We start from the raw sequence: 16,987 nt of genomic DNA, 5'->3' as shown, positions 1-16,987 counted from the left end.
CTTGTATTTAACATAGGGGTTTGAAAATGTCTATTATGTTCTGGACGTATCGGACGTATCGGATCATTGAAGCCTCTAGTATTATTATGGGGTCTTCCTCTACCTACATAAGCTATCGTATCTAATTGTTCTGATTCTTGCTCCTCCTCCTCTTCTGATTCTACTCTGTCTGTTTCTCGTCTTTCCTTATGTATTCGTTCTACTTCCTTGCGGATCTTTCGACACATGGCGATTATACACGCCTGTCTATCATGTTTTTCTTCTGATATGTTCTGACCCCATTTGGCAAGTCTTTGCATGGTATCGTGATCTGCCCCAGGCCTGTCTTGATTCCTAATTACGCAATTTATGAAAAACCGTAGTAGTTGTCTTTGGACATCCACTTTCTGGTATTCCATAGCTTCGTTAATACTTTCTGGACCTCGCCCTGTTTGGACAAAGCGATATATATTGTCTAGGTGTTCAACCATTCCTGGTATCGTCGTTAAATATAATGTAGCTCGTCGTATACGTAGTGATGATATGAGCAATTTATCTTGTCTACCTGGTACTGGGTCGTATCGGCAATCCACAAGCTGTTCTTTAAACATGTCGGATGTCGCTAATTGGGGTGTACGTTGGAGTGCTAAATCTCTAAGGGTCTGTTTATTTCGCGGCGGGGTGGCAAACATGTCTGTCGTACCTCCTGTAGCACCATCTGAGGTGCTAGGCACGAAAGGATTCGTTGGACGTAGGATAGAGATTGTAGATGTGGGAAAAACTGTAGAAACGGACGGGCCTGTGGGAACTTGTGTAGGAGGTTGTAGTTGCGGGGATACAGACGGATGCTCTTGGTGTTGAACACCATCGGCAAGCGGTGTGTGTGGTATGGTATTAGCATACTCGGGAGCTACGTCATCTAAATAGGAGGAAAGGAAAACGTCCTTTGTTGTTTTGGGATGTGTTTTTATCGGGAGCAATGGAGGAGTTAAGTCTTTTGGTATTTCCGGGGTAGCCTTAGGTAACCCTTCGGCCAGAAGAGGATACATACCATTCATAAGAGTGTTTCTTTGTCTATCTACTTGTTCTGAGTTTACTCGGGTACCTTCCTCAAGTAATAGATTTTCTCGAGTTTTATTTGAATTCTCTCTACCTTTCTCTTCCTGTCTGAGTGCTTTTTCTGTACGTCTATATGATTCTTTACGCCACAATTCAATGGCATCCTTCTGTGACTGTCTGGCTTTCTTTTTCCATAATTCTTCTTCTACTCTCATGATGCAATCCGCATCCCAGGTCCCCGCTGCGGGCCATCTCTGATTTTCTGGCAAATCCTTGGTGTAGTCCACCCATAAATCAAGAAATAATACGGCATCTAGGCCATGCTTATGATACATAAAGTACCCTGGAGTGTCCCTAGGTGGGATGGGAACAGCTTCTTCGAGTACACCTTTTCTAGTTTTGATCTGTCTTAGTTTCGAAAAGAGCGGCATTTTTGACCTATATTACTAGAACACACTTTATACAATGAACACAATAATGAACAGTCATTCACACCACAATATATAGAACGTATTAAAACATTTAACACTTAACAGTTTTACGAACGATGATAACTAATAGAAAACTAGTTACTGACATAATACTAACACTAGATAATACTTATTTATACTTATTTATATGCAAAACATACTATATATACTGCTAAACAGTACAGATACACTGCTGAAACAGTGCAGACCGGATTTGTGTACCCAAACCCGTCTTGACCGGCACAGACTATGTGCACGTTAAATGCCTCCCCGGTAATGGTACTCACCGGGTAGCTCGGAACGGAAGGCCTTGGAACGGAACTGAAACTGGACCGGACTGGACTCGACTCGACTCGACTCGGAACTTCGGAACTTCGGAACCTGGTGGGCCTCTGTATACCTCGGATCTTGCTCTCTCAGCTAGGCTCTGGTCGGGATACTTCGCACTTCTCACCGCCTCGTCTGGGTGTTGATCGCAGCCTCAGTCGTCCCCGCTTGGCCGGAGGGAGATACAGGAAATCCTGCAGGTACGCGTTTTTGTCCGTTCAGCTGTGGCAGGAGACCGGGCCTGCAACGCACCGCCGGCGCGTGAGATGAGAAAGTGTCCCTATTCGGGCGCCAATTTATGTGGTAAATATTTCATTACCGGTACTATTTTTTATGCGGTAAAGTCTAATAAGAATAACTCAGTAAATATAAGAGGCAGAATCCGTGGTATTAGAGGTTTTAAAAGGCTTTATTCCTATACAAAGGAATACAATTCGAATTGCAGGCTTTCTATTCCATCACCACGAAAGTTCAGGAAGGAAGGGCATACATTATTGACAGATAAGCAGTTTTATAGAAAATGCATTACAGTGAAACAGATGCAAGAGGCGTAACAGCTGATAGTACAGATAAAATGTGCATACGTAACTAATAGAGGCGTATATATGGGCGTAATTTAATAAACGTCATCATACATGATGTCACAAGTGGGTGGATCCATAAAAGAATCCTGCAATGTCAGCAGAAATATTTGGCAGAGATGCGCGCGCAGCCGCATGACGTGTGATTGACGTGCAACTAGAGGGTGAAGGGGACTTGACATTTAGCTCTACATGTGGAGACAGAAGTCTGGGGGTCATGTCAACCTAATCCCAAATCATATCTAATATCCTATGTTTAAAGAACTGTGTTATCCAAAAGGAAAGGTCTCTAGGATAGAATCTATTCTATACTGACTGTTAGTGCATGTACAAGCGTCTAAGTGTCTACATGAGATGCGAGGGGGTAGGAATATTCCATGGTAACGGGAGCTATGAATTACTTGCATGAGGACAGCGAGGCCTGGCCCTTTGCACGGTAGCTGGAGGAATGTTTACCTAAACTACTAGACAGGAATGCATCGGATGAGGAGCGGAGTAGATAATCTTGAAGGTGAAATACAGTTTTTGGCAGGCAACAGGCTGGATCAGGCACCGTTAGCCGCGCAGGGAGTAGGACAAAGTTCATGGATACAGATGCAGGCTCAGACTGGAGCTTTCAGAGGCAGAAGGCAGAAAAAGGCTTGATGACAGAACTCTGGGCCTACTCGCCTGAATCTGTAAAATGTGGAAAGTGAACCACATAAAGTCGGTGGCCTTTCATACTTAGGAATGGAATATCTGACCCATTCATGGTGGATCTGAAAGAGGGCATGTTGACGGTGGACGCACATATATTTGCGTCTTCAAAACTGGAACTGGAGGGAACATACATGTACTTATAGCATGCACATGGAGCCGTTGGGGTCTACGATAGGGGACATAACTGATCACAAAATTTATATTTCCTCAGCGTGGGCCCAAGGTTTCCTTGAGGGTCGCAGGGTGGAGGATTCGGGCGTGGTCGTAACCCCCCACCATCCGAGGGCGTCCCAGGCCTTTCGGGGTCAGAGCCTTGGAGGTCCACCCGGGTGCGTAAGCCCACATCTAAAGACATGCCCGAGGCCCCGCCGGCCAGGAAACGACAAGCGACCGCACCACGTACCGTTCTCCCGGCAGTTGCAACACCACCTGTGCACGACTCTGCCACAGGAATCTCGGACATGGCCCAGATGGGCAAAGCCATGGACCACATGCTTAGCCTCATGTCCGTCTTTCAGAGCCGCTTGGACGCATTAGCTGCACCGCCTCAGTTGCCCACAGCGCCGGGGACCGCACCAGCCCAGGCACCCGTGCTCCAAGTCTGGGCCGGGCAGAGTACGGCCGTGGAACAGCGTAATGGTGAGCCTGGGGGAGCCCCGGGGTTCCCACCTCCAGGGAACACAGGTCCCACTGCAAGTACTGCAGCGAGTACACCCACGTCTAGCGCGTTGGCTTCCCTACCACCCCCACCGGCGACTGGTACGCCCACCACCTCCGTTGCTGCTGAGTCTACGCCCACCGTGGCATCAGGGTGCGCTGTGTCAGGAGGGGAGGGCATGGGCCAGGTTCTTAGACCCCTTGTCACCCAAGCGCCATTGGCATCAGGCCGCTGCTCCCTGGCATGGTTGGTACCGCAGGCCGCTAAAGAAGGGATATGGAGGCGAGAGTATATAGACATTCTAACATTACTTATGCACGGGTCGGCAGGGGTGGACACAAGAAAGATGGGGCGTAAGGAAGAGGAAAGGGTCAGATATCAGCGATGGCCGGACAAGACGATCGAGAATTGGACGTCTGCATTTAATATATTGGCGGCTGTAGTAGTGCAAAAATTTCCTGACCAGAGCGAGGCCCTAATGCAGTATGCCAGCACGATCCAAGAAGAGGCGAGGCTCTCTGGGGGGTTGGGTTGGTTCTATTACGACCAGGATTTCAGAAAAAGAATGGCCATATGCCCGGACCTGGGGTGGGATCAGAAGGAGATTCAACTTTGGGTAGAACACATGTGCCGACCCACTCGGGATAAGAAGGATCAGGCATATAAGGGACAAGGGGAGGCAGACGACAGAAAGAGCCCCTTTAAGCAGCCTTTTCGGGGGGGCAGGGGGCGGGGGAGCGGCAGGGCAAGCGCTTCAATTCAGGCACATTCCGCCTTTACAACGGGGGAAACTGCACCTGGGGGAGGTCTTGCAAATTCTCACACAGCTGCAGCAAGTGCGGCGCACAACACCCTGCTACTGCTTGCCCCCCCCAGCCAGGGCGCGCCACAACCTGCTGCACCCGACAGGACAGACTCCCAACGGCAATGAGACCACACATGTACCACCCCCCCCCCCGTCATTCCTCCCCACCAACGCCACCGCCCCCTGCGTTCCTGGGTTCACCGCAAAGCGCCCCAGCCCCGCGAAGGGTCCTTCCCCCACCATCCTGGAAAATATCCTCCCGCTAATTGGGAGTCCGATTGTTTTAAGAGGTATGTTCGCCCTGATGCTGCATGTGCAGCTCCGACTTTTCCCGCCCTGGGTTTTTTCCTTTTGGATGAACGTATCTAATTTTGTGTGCAATAAAGACACAACTACCTAAAAGCTGCTTCATCGTTTCATTGACAGGTCACCAGGTTTGGTTGATGGGACACTCCTTCATCACGAGGCTGGAACGCTGGGCAGCACACAGGAACTGGTCGCAGAATTTTGCTAACACACAGTTCGTGTGGTTGGGCTCCCCGGGGATGAAATGGAGTGAAGCCCGGGGCATCATTGAACAGTGTCTGGCTGTTGTGGGGGTTCAGCCCTCGATTATTATCTTACACCTAGGGGGTAATGACCTGGTTTCCAGGGGAAGGAGGGCCCTGCTCATGTCCATGCAAACTGACTTGCCAGCCATTAGCCAGGCAGGGGGGTCATGCGAAGTCTGGTGGTCGGAAATTGTACCCCGCAGGGTTTGGAGGGGGGCCAGGTCCCCGGCAGCAGTAGAGCGGTCTCGTAGGAGGGTCAATAGGTCCATGCTAAAATTCATGGAGCGCAGGGGCATGGGCTTCATCAGACATGCATTGATCCAAGAGAAGGTTGAGGGATACTACGAGAAGGATGGGGTGCACTTGTCCAGGGTAGGGATGGACATGTTCCTGCTTGACGTGCAAGAGGCGCTAGCTAGCAAAGGACATCAGTAACACCTATGGAGGTAAGGGGGGGCTCTGGCAGCGACGGTAGCCTCCCCAGAGCTGTGGCGGAGTTACAGGGCGATCTGGAGGCAGACGGGTACAGTAAGGGTACCTCTGCGACAGGCGGTACAGTAAGGGTACCCCTGTCCGGCACAGTAAGGGTGCCCAAGCCAAGGTCCACGAGCCGAAGGGGGTTCTGGGAAGACCGCGACGGCGCCCATTTAGTCCTTCAGGTGGTTGGGGGGCCTGACCAACCGGGGGTGTGCCACAACACGCTCCGCCCCTGTCAGAAGGGGCGGGAGTAGGAGACAGATCACGTGACCCAGTGGATGATCTGAAAATAAATATGTGCCGCACTGCCGGGCATCGACCCACCGTGCGTGCTGGCTCACCAGGCGGGCGGAGCAGCGAGGGGCTGCTTGCCCTGGATCGCCCGTAAGATAACCCATTTATCGTCATACTTATGTTGTATGAAATAAACCTGCAGCAGTTCTTCACCCACAATGAAAGTGTCAGTGTAATCCTTGGGTGACGTCTGTGCATGCGTGTTGAATGAAGCGGATGACGGTGTGGTCACTAAGGAGAGATACCGGTAATGTAGTGTTACCTGATGGGCAGCAATGTCGAAGCATTCGCTGAGGCTTTCAGATGCGGCCTGCATGCCTCATCTCTGAAATCATGGTAGTGTCTGCTTCTGCTTTTTTTTTTTTATGCAGATTTATATAGCGCGAACTCAACCGGAAGGTATTGGAGCGCTTTACATGAGCACCAGTTACGTTTCAGAAGGACGCATTCAGGCACGGGGAGATTAAGTGATTTGCCCAGAATCACAGGATGAGGACGCGAACCCGACGCTTGAACCCTGGTTTCCAGCACCAAAGTCGGCAATTAAGCCATCAGACCACATTCTCTCCCCTTTAGAATAGGTAGGGAGAGAGTAGTAGACGTAGGAGCATATTTACAAGGCCCCTGCGCCATCAAAGCATCACTTTATTTGACGCTCCATTGCGCATAATGCTGAGCCATTTCTACAAGGCCTAGTAAATATGGCCCCCTTTCACGCATTACTGTGCGAGAAAGGGGCGTTCCATGGGTATTGCTGTAGGTGTTCCCACACAACACCCATGGATTCTGACCCATTCCCAGATTTATGAGGTTTCGTAAATCTGGGAATGTGTCAGATTCCAACGCGCTCCCCGGGGAGGCGTTAAAGTGGCACAACGAGGAGAAATACCTGTATTTCTTATCGGTTTTTGCTCTTTCTGTGTGTTGCATTCACACATAGAAGGCGGAAAATGCCATCAATCATGGACGTCATTTGGAGGTAGTTGTGGTCGCAGCTGTGACTTCTAGCTTCCTCCCTGCTACTCCTGGTACTTCCTTTGTGACCCCTGGCCTCAAATGGGGGGGAAAACATTTGCCTCCTCTGAGGCTAGGGGTTGCCAAGAAAGTGCTAGATGTAGCAGGGAACAAGCTAGAGGTCACAGCTGTCACCCCTGACTACCTCCAAATGACATCCTTGCCATCAATTATTGTTTTTGTGCAGGAAGGTGTTCCTTCCTGCACAAAAAACAATCATGCCTGCACCATGGTGTAAGTGTGCCTGCGTTGGCGCTAGGCAGCCAATTGTGAGCCAGCCCTGAAGAAAGCACAGAGATTGCTTAAATACGACTCATCCCTGCACTTTCCTAATGCCCACCTCGGCGGCTTGCAGCACCGCACTGCGTCATTTTCTAATAATTATGCCCCTCAGAGTGCCTGTAGAATCAGTTTCCTAGAAATCCAAAGAATCTAAATGCAGCTTGTAGAGTGCAGGTAGAGAGGAAGAAATCAAGGTAGATTGGATTTAATTGCAAAAAACGAATTTCAGAATAAGTTCAAAGGAAATTTGCCAAAATCTGTAACATTTACTTTTGTATATGTTTCTGCAGGAGACAAGCCTCTCACAGGAGATTACAGAATTTCAATCAATTCCCCGGGTGGAGACGTCATCTCCAAACATGACCTGGCTCACTTCTTCCTCAAATGCCTGACCACACCGGAGTATGATGGGAAGCGAGTTGCACTCTCCAGAGATTATTGAAATGTGTGTTACAACAGCATCCGTTTCAATCCAGACGAAAGGGTCCTGCAGCGGTTGTATCTGATGTCTCCCTTCCTTCTTCAAGATGGTCCAGCATTTACAGACTTGGTCTTTAGACACTGGACTATATAAGAGTGATCTTCACACCCCATCCATCACATAGAATGTACATTAGTTGCAAATTATTTTATTTAACATAGTGCACAGACTCCATCCATGTTTTTCTAAAAGGGTTCCTTTATTCACATCTTCTTATTCTTTTTATAAAAAACTCTTTCTCCAGTGTAGCGAACACGTTAAATCTCTTAGAAGAGACTTCTTCAGTGCTTGTGATGTGGTAGCACCAATGCTGACTAATAATTAGAATCCACCATATAATTTGGCAATCGTTCTAAAATAGCAGATCTTTATAACACCTTAAATTTGATGTCAGTTTGTGATATCTTATATTTCCTAAGTATTTTTTCATAGTCCCGACTGTATAGTCATTATCTGCATGTATAATCGAAGCCTATGTCAGCATCAGAATCCGTATGCGCAGACTCCTACAAAACAGCGTTGTGGAGTCAGACTGTACACTATGTGAAATGAAATAATTTGCAACTAATGTACATTCTATGTGATGGATGGTGTGTGCAGATCGCTCTTATATAACGATATTATGGAGATGGACTCACGTGGAAGATTAGGAGATTGATTTTCCATATCTGTGCACCACCTATATTTGGACTGTTTTAATTGACTAGTAGTGACAGGTGCGAATCCTTTTGTCTGTCTCATTTTGTGCAAATCAATTTAGACATAGGGCTGTTATTGTCCTTTTCTCTTTTACCAGGTAAAGATAAATTCGTCCTTTGGTACCTATACACTTGCTTCTACATGCATAGTTTAAACATATCCCAAATCACTCAAACCTTTCATTCAAATGATCACTATAGCCCCAACAGTAAACAAAAGATCTGTCTAAGTAGAAATTAGTACAAAGTTCTTATTAATAAAATATACACAATAATTTTTAAAGTCTCATTTGTTAAAGAAAAACATTTGTAAAAATGTTTTAGATATAGAAAGTATCTATATTGCTGATAAACTTAGATCATGCACAAAAGTTGCGCAATTTGTACCCTTATGCTTATAAGGGGAAAAACCTGAAACATACATAAATACATACAGTAATTTCGAGAGAGAAAAAACGGAAGACAGTACACTTTGTCATTAATTAGAACACATTCGTCCCCAAATAGAAGACTTTTAAGTTGGCTAGGACCCGATACATCCACTCTTCTGTGGTTCCAGTCAAACAAAACGAATTGTGTAGGTGAAGCGTCGACGTGTTTCAATGGGATTACTGTTATTAACCCTTCTTTCTCAAGAAAAGAATATTTAACTCTCGATGTGCCCCATGAGGTTGAACAAAGAAACAGGCGGTGGCAATATTGTCCAAGATTAGTCAGTTGCGCTTTATAGCGAGAAAGGTTCATACGGTTGGGGCTATAGTGATCATATAGTGATCATTTGAATGAAAGGTTTGAGTGATTTGGGATATGTTTAAACTATGCATGTAGAAGCAAGTGTATAGGTACCAAAGGACGAATTTATCTTTACTTGTTATGAGCACCCTACTTTTTTGGTGAGGTGAAGGGGTCCCTCTCTCTTTTTGTTTGCTTTTCTCTTTTACCAACAAAGCAGCACTTGTGCCTATAAATAAAACAGTTGTTCTTTTTCCAAACCTTTCGGTTGCGTTTAAAATTCTGATATCTCAAACTACTCATCATGTTTCGCCAGTTTATAAATCTAACAGAAAAGTAGAGACGATGGCGTCCTTGCATCTACTGTGCATGCACCTGTCTGGCAAGTGTGTTAACAAACTACTATTACTTCTGGCTTTAGCAACTTGAGTCATTTACTGGGTCAAAACAGCAGACTTCCATTCCTTGGTGGCTGTAACCAGGACAGGAATTGGGAAAAAATAGGTTTTTAACATCTTGTTTTTGGAATCCTGCAGGATTTCTTCTGCAGACACTCGCTCCTTGATTTCAGAACTAATGCTCGAGATGTTTATGACCTGGCCACGAAGAATAGGTTCTAGGTAGCTGATGGGAGATGGAAGCTGGACACTGGCGTAAGGAAAATTGAGGGGGCCTCCCTGCAAGGAACGTGAAGGGACCCACTCCGTGCTCAATCAAGAGCTCTCCGGCAAGAGTGCTGTGCTGAGGGGGCCCCCTGGAGCTTGGGGCCCTCCGCGCTGCGGGGGCCTGTGTTACGCCCCTGAAGATAACCATAACTGAAGTCTGCAGATTCTGCTGATAATATGCTCCTCAGTCTCATGGGTAATATTTAATGTGATCAAAATGTAATTCTTCATTGATTCTGCACTCAAGTGATATCAAGCTGTTACATGTGGCACTGCTCATCACTGTTCAGAACATGGTCACGGGCATAACTAATAACCAGTGAGGCACTCATTCAGAGATATGCATTTCAGACTGGGCGTCACTTCCGCAAGCCCATTTCATTGTCATGCCCACTGAACATTGTATTTATCGATATACAAGCAAACCCCCAATATTATCATACATTTATAGAAGTGTTAGAAAAAGAAATCTGTTCCTTTGCTTTTTCTTTTACTTCATTGGTTACAATAGACATTGTAAATAGTCGTCGTCCTCCACTCTCAGAATCCAGCAACTCCTCGCCATCACCCGCCCACCAACAGACACTATGCGATTGCATCTCAATCTTCAAGCGTGTATTGTATTGTAATTACAGTTATATAGCGCTTCGTACCTCTGACGAGGCGTAAAAAGCTCTCCAATGCCTTTTTAGGTAGGCTTGAGGTATTGTGACGAACTGCTGCCCTCTTCCCCCTTCTCCTCGGATAATACCCCGGAGAACTACCCCCCTTACCTGTCTCCTTATCCTCTCCTCTGTTCGCAGAATACAACATTGAAGAACAGGGACTATCCCTTTAACCCCTTCGGTGCTCATGACGGAATGGTTCCGTCATGACCCACGGTTGAGCTGTGCTCATGACGGAACCATTCCGTCATGACCACGCCCGCGCAAGATTCCGTCAGCACAGCGGCGGAATCTGCGCAGCATCGAAGGGGTTAAGGGAAACGCTCTTGGAATCTATTTCCCGGAGGACGTGACTTGGTCAGATGACCTGGTCACGTACAAAGCGGAAGACGACGCACTGAGCTGGCGTTCACACGGAGGAACCCGATCGTGGAAGGAACCGTGGTCTCAACAGGAGAACATCCAGACCTTCTTCGTCGCCCCGGGACTCCAGAAACAGGCAAGAATCGACTCCAGAGAGGAGACGACGTCAGCTCCAGAGCACCAGGACACCGGCCGCATAGACGTCCCCGAACGGGAGTCAGACCCTCTCCGGTACCACGCTGAGACCAGCCACGTCCCTGGAGGGACGTGGTTTAACAAGGTACGTGGCAGGTTAGAAGCCGTCTGGGGAAGGGGGACTAGAGCTGATAAAGACCGGGCGGGTGGAGGGAGCTGAATTTCCTACCCTGCTCGCTCTGTGCCTTTATGCTTATGCGCTGTGTCTCCAACCTTACGAGCGGTATCACCACTCCTTAGCGCTGCATTTGGGCACTGAGAGCACACTGGTGGCAGTATGAGGTGGCATTTCCCTTCACTCCCTGTTCCTTAGTATATTACAGTAGAACACAAATCCATTCCTTAGTAGGCATATTTCTTTATTTCTATTTCTAGGTAACCGGCTGACCTTCTATCGAGTCTTCGCCTGACAAGCCCAAGAAGAAGAGGAAGGATTAAACCACTGCAAGGACCCCCCCCCCCCCCTCTGACCGAAGAGAGGAAGAAGATGGTGTCTGCCCATATATGACCCCGAGGGAACCATTTCTTTTGCCATTTGTTATGTTCTGACTAGACAAATAATCCTGACATCCTTTACTGATTTAATATATCCCGCACCAAACTATTCCTGAGTCCATCCTTGCTTCTCCATCATGCCACACGTGGTGTCAGAAGTGAGATCTGGTTACGCCTCCACTAACAACTACTGTCATGGAGAACCTGATCCAGCAGTTAATACGCAGCCAGGAGAAGCTGGAGTGGGCTGTAGAGAAGCAAATGTCTTCTGCCCAGGCCGACAGAGAGATGTTCAAGGAAACTATGAGAAACCAGGCAGAAAATGTGCAAAAGATGGCAGACGACCGGTTGCAGCTGTCCGCTCACTTGCAAGACTGTGCTGGGACGGGCCCCAACGTGTCCCTACAGTAATACCAACCCGGTGAAGACCCCAATGCATTCCTATTAAACTTTGAGAGGGCAGCCAGAGCGTCAGGATGGCCTGAAGCCAAGTGGCTTTCTTTCTGACCCCACTTCTTACGGGTGAAGCACAGGCTGCCTATCAGGTGGCCAATACTAATGGGGACACTCCATACAACGAGATAAAAGGTATCTTTCTCGACCATTTAACTTGATGCGGAGGCCTACAGGGTGCAGTTTAGGAGAGAACGAGGAACACCCATGGACAACCCAAAGACCCTGTTCTTCAAGTTGAAGACTGCAGCAGATAAATGGTTGAAACCCCAAACTAGCACCAAAAAAGAGATAATGTCTTTGACTGATTGCCTCAATCATTTCACAAAACGATTTCATCAAACTGGTGTGCTTTAGATTCAAGCCCTTCTCGCTGAAGGGTTTTCTCCACAAGTTTCAGTCTCTCACCTCTATGAACAGGAGGTGATCATCTTCAGCACCCTATACCATCTATTCCTTTGGAAGAAAATTCTACCATTCGTTTACACATTGGAGTGCGACGGTTCAAGTATTGATTTGTTATATTATCCCTCTGTTCACACCGTACTGCACCCTATCATACAACATGTCTTACGAAGATATAGCTAACCTTACAGGAAATAAAGCTGATACATTTGGATTCTCCACAGATGACACAAACAGAATTTACTCGCTCAACCAAGAACCAGAACGCGTTACATCTAGTACTGGATCAGTACAATCTAACATTCGACAATTACTTTTTACAGCCAAGAGAGAAATAAACCAACGTCTGCATGCAAGCACATTAATCAGATACCACAAAGTTCAAAGGATCCCTAGAGGTTTGCGTATACCTCTCAAACCAACCCTGTGCAAGAATAATACCCATTTCACGGAGACATGTTACGGCATCTTGAATAAATGCTCATTAGATCTGATACTTCTCATTATTGAAGAACTTTCAAAACTTTTAGAAGAATTAGAGAACGAAGTCTCACAACTTAAACAAGAATTTAGTGACAAATTATCCATTGAAGAATGGACAAAAACATTAGAAGATATTAATTCACAATTAGACAAATACACCAAAGAAATCAACGAACGAAAACTGAGGAAATTCAAACGAGACACGGTTGATTATAAATTAGGAGAGGTGTATACCTAGGCCGAAATATATGCAGCCAGAAGACAACAAAGGACATTCATCAACAGAAGGATACACGTCTTCATCGGACGATTCATCACGCAAAAGATACCAACGAGGACCCCCGCGCAAAACCACAGTTGAGCTCGATAGTCGACCTTCAACTTCAAATACAGAACAAAGCCAAGTGACTTCTTTTTCTTCTTTCTTAGGAAGAGGCCCAGACCCAGTCTCAGAACCCGGAGGGCAAAGCACTAAAGAAAAACACATACCTGTAGCCAAATCAACCAGGAGTCAGAGAATCTAGTTATTAATATTTCCAAAACAACCTTAACACCTTTACAAACACAGACACTTCAAAGAGGACTGTCATTCATCCCTACTTATGAGTCTAATCAACTAGAAGCTCAAGTGTGTTTTTATTCAAATGCATGAGAACTCTGAGACTAAAACATTTTTTTGCAAATATTGTGGAACCACAACCTAAAGAAAAACCAAGGTACTTTATTAGGCCGGAAACCTAAAAGCTCATTTATAGCACCACTGAGCCATAAAGTACTTGATACTTTTGAGACTATTGTTAAAAAAGACATACAAACTATCTTTAAGAACAAACAAAAAAGCAAATCAAATTTGACTACTCTACAACGAAGCGCCATTGCAACTCTTGCTAAAAATGATCAGATTATTTTGTGTAAAGCAGACAAAGGAGGCGCCTTAGTCATATTAGATTCTGACTTTTACAATGCCAATTTAATGACACATGTCAACGACGACCTACTATACATGGAATTACCCTCAAATCCAACCAAAGAATTCCAGAAAGTGCTACATACCATCCTTGACCATGCTTTTCTTATGGGCACTATCACACAACGTCCTCAAATACCTTACCTAGCACCTAAAATTCATAAACATTCGACCCGGCCATCATTTCGACCTTTCGTTAGCACGTGGAACTCGATACACAAACCTGTGGGGAAATACATAGACCAGCACCTACAACCGAGTGTACAAAAAATTACAACTTATATACAAGATACCACGGATTTTTTAAGGAAAATTAATTACATCAACCTTGAGAAGGACAAACAATTCATTCTGTGTACCATCGATGTAAATTCATTGTACACCTCAATTCCTCACAACCTTGGATTACAAGCTATGGAGTCCTTCCTAGTGAATAGTGGAAACATTTTGGATCTACAGGTGCTACTAATGGAGTTAATGCAATTTACATTACATCACAGTTACTTCACTTGCAAAGACAAATTCTACACTCAACTTTCTGGATTAGCCATGGGAAACTGTGCTGCTCCTGCGTATGCCAATTTGTTCATGCACAGATTCGAGGAAGAACATATCCTATCCAACATCACGTGGCAAGATAACCTTGTCACATACCATCGACACATCGACGACATTTTTCTGATTTAGAAAGGTACTGAAATCCAGCTACTCTCGGCTATAAGAGAGCTCAACACAATCACCGAAATAATTCAATTCACTCATAACATGAGCCTTGAACAAATCTCGTTTTTAGATGTCAACGTTCAAATCATTAACAATGAACTAGTTACTTCCGTATACACCAAGCCTACAGATCGCAACAATTATCTTCATTTTCATAGTTTTCACCAAATGAGTCTCAAAAAACATCTACCATACTCTCAGTTACTCAGAGTTAAACGGATCGCATCCTCTAATGAATTATATGAAGAAAACAGCAAATCCATCAAAACCAAATTCACCCAAAGAGGGTACCCGCAGTCCATCATACAAGCAGCGGAAAACAGAGTACAACTAAAAGAAAGAATGCAACTACTCACACCCAAACCAGGTACCACTGTTACAGATGAACGGCCAGTCTTTGTGTCAAAATACTCCACTCGGAGTATAAAACTCAAACACACAATTTGTAAACATTGGCAGCTACTTCAAACAGAAGCAGACTTCAGAAATATATTCCAAGCTCCACCTATTTTTGCTTATCAACGCACTAAAAACTTCAAGCAACTTTTGAATGAGAAACCTCGACTATCATGTTCAACCTACAATGGAACAGTCCCATGCCACAACTGTGGAAACTGTAACAATACCATCAAATCAAAGGGAATACTCTAGCCCATCCCACCCAAGGTATTGCTATTAAACTTAGTTAACGTTACATGTGATACCACCAATGTCGTATACTTACTAAAATGCCCATGTGGTTTACCCTACGTGGGAAAAACGAAACGGAAAATCAAAATCAGACTTAATGAACACAAAAGTAATATATGGATCAAAAACACCAAATCATTTGTAGCTACCCATTTCACAGAAATGAATCACAACGTCAGTCAACTGCGATTTATGGTACTTGAAATAATTATGGAAACTGAAGGAAGAGACAATAAGAAGTTTTTACTTCAACGTGAACTTTATTGGATACATAAACTCAAAGCTTTACACCCGAAAGGGTTAAATGAAAGACTGGAATTCAGTTGTTTCCTATAACTTTGTATTGGAGTTCCAATTATGATAGTTGTCCTCTAAATTGCTTCTCTCTTGACTGTACACAGTATACGTCTGCTTCTTTTCGACTTTTTTTTTGTTTCTTCCGTTTTTCTTTTGATTTTCTTCCCTTTCATTTTATGTTTTTACATTTATACTATTTTCCAGATGAATCATTTAAATCCCTTCCACATCTATACTATTCATTTTTCTCTTTCTTTGATCTTTCTCTGATTACATTACATTTCCCTGTTATTCTGATAACCTCATTATTTGGTATTTTGTTACTGTTTCAGACATTGATTTCTCTTCTTTGGCGCTTTCACACCCTTTTGGGTATGTCTCACAGCGTTTCTTTCACATGTGGGTTTTCTATACTCTAATTTTATTGACTGCTATTCGTCAATCACGCTGAGAGTCTGTACCACTCGGGTCTTTCTTCCCGTTGTTTTCTGTTTTTTCACTCCGGGCAATTTTAATTTACTTTCTAAATTCTTCTTCATGGTTTGCACATTATTATTTTCACTTTGAAGTACCGGCACTAAGTTTATACACCTTTACGATATTTCAGACTGCGGTTCCTGCCACAGTCTGTTCTTTATGTTCATTCACTTCGGAATATCGCTTCCGGTTCACCGGGGTTTTTACATCCTCAATCACTCGAGCTTTGAAACACTCCGGCGGCAGCTTTGGAGCTCCCACACGCCTTTTCAGATACCACGGATTACATCTTTCAGGTATCACGCTCTAGGACTATCACGTTTTGATTTTCGTTAGGATACGCTTCGATTATTTTTGCACTCGGATACTTGGGTTTAAGGCATAACAGCTTGACTTTTTGAACTATATCTTTTGGTATTGATGCGATCATGATACCCCGCATGGCGCTTTATCACTCGGCATTTAGATTCATTCGGCACCTTATAAGTTTCCATTCACAGTTATCATAGAGCAAAACTTTATTCACCAGCTACCACTTCAGTTGACTGCATCTATGTCACGAGGGTGCTTCACTATTTTTCCAAACTTTTTCTGTTCTTTTTTTAAACATTAGCGCATTCTGGATATACTTGGTTTTGTACATAGAGTTTTTTTCTGTTGTTTCAGAATATTCCCCCTGAAGAAGGGCTTTCAGCCCGAAATGCATTGGGGACTTCATTAATATGTAACTACACGTGTATATGCACAACTGTCCAAGAATCTTCTGAAAAATAATCTTTTTTATGCAACTTTGAAACATAAAAATATACTCACACCATTTCATATGACGTAACATTAAAGAATAAAACCCAAGTATAAAACCTATGGATGAAGATTAAAAGACTGATTGCCTCAATCATTTCACAAAATGATTTCATCGAACTGGTGTGCTTCAGATTCAAGCCCTTCTGGCTGAAGGGTTTTCTCCACAAGTTTCAGTCTCTCATCTATATGAACAGGAGG

The 16,987-nt window shown here is 44.8% G+C and overlaps 1 protein-coding gene across 1 annotated transcript in view; it reads left to right on the top strand.

The window, feature by feature from the left end:
- The window catches only part of LOC146798140 (flavin reductase (NADPH)-like), a 169,620-nt gene extending 160,249 nt beyond the window's left edge, over positions 1 to 9,371 (top strand). Inside the window, exon 5 of the mRNA XM_085625374.1 lies at positions 7,487 to 9,371. Coding sequence (XP_085481500.1) covers positions 7,487 to 7,638 — 152 coding nt within the window. The 3' untranslated portion in view covers positions 7,639 to 9,371. The remainder of the gene's footprint in view (positions 1 to 7,486) is intronic.
- Positions 9,372 to 16,987: the final 7,616 nt, after the last annotated feature.

This window comes from Triturus cristatus, chromosome 9, assembly GCF_964204655.1.
Source record: "Triturus cristatus chromosome 9, aTriCri1.1, whole genome shotgun sequence".
NCBI classification, from domain to species: Eukaryota; Metazoa; Chordata; class Amphibia; order Caudata; family Salamandridae; genus Triturus; species Triturus cristatus.
This window is presented reverse-complemented; position numbering and strand designations above follow the sequence as displayed.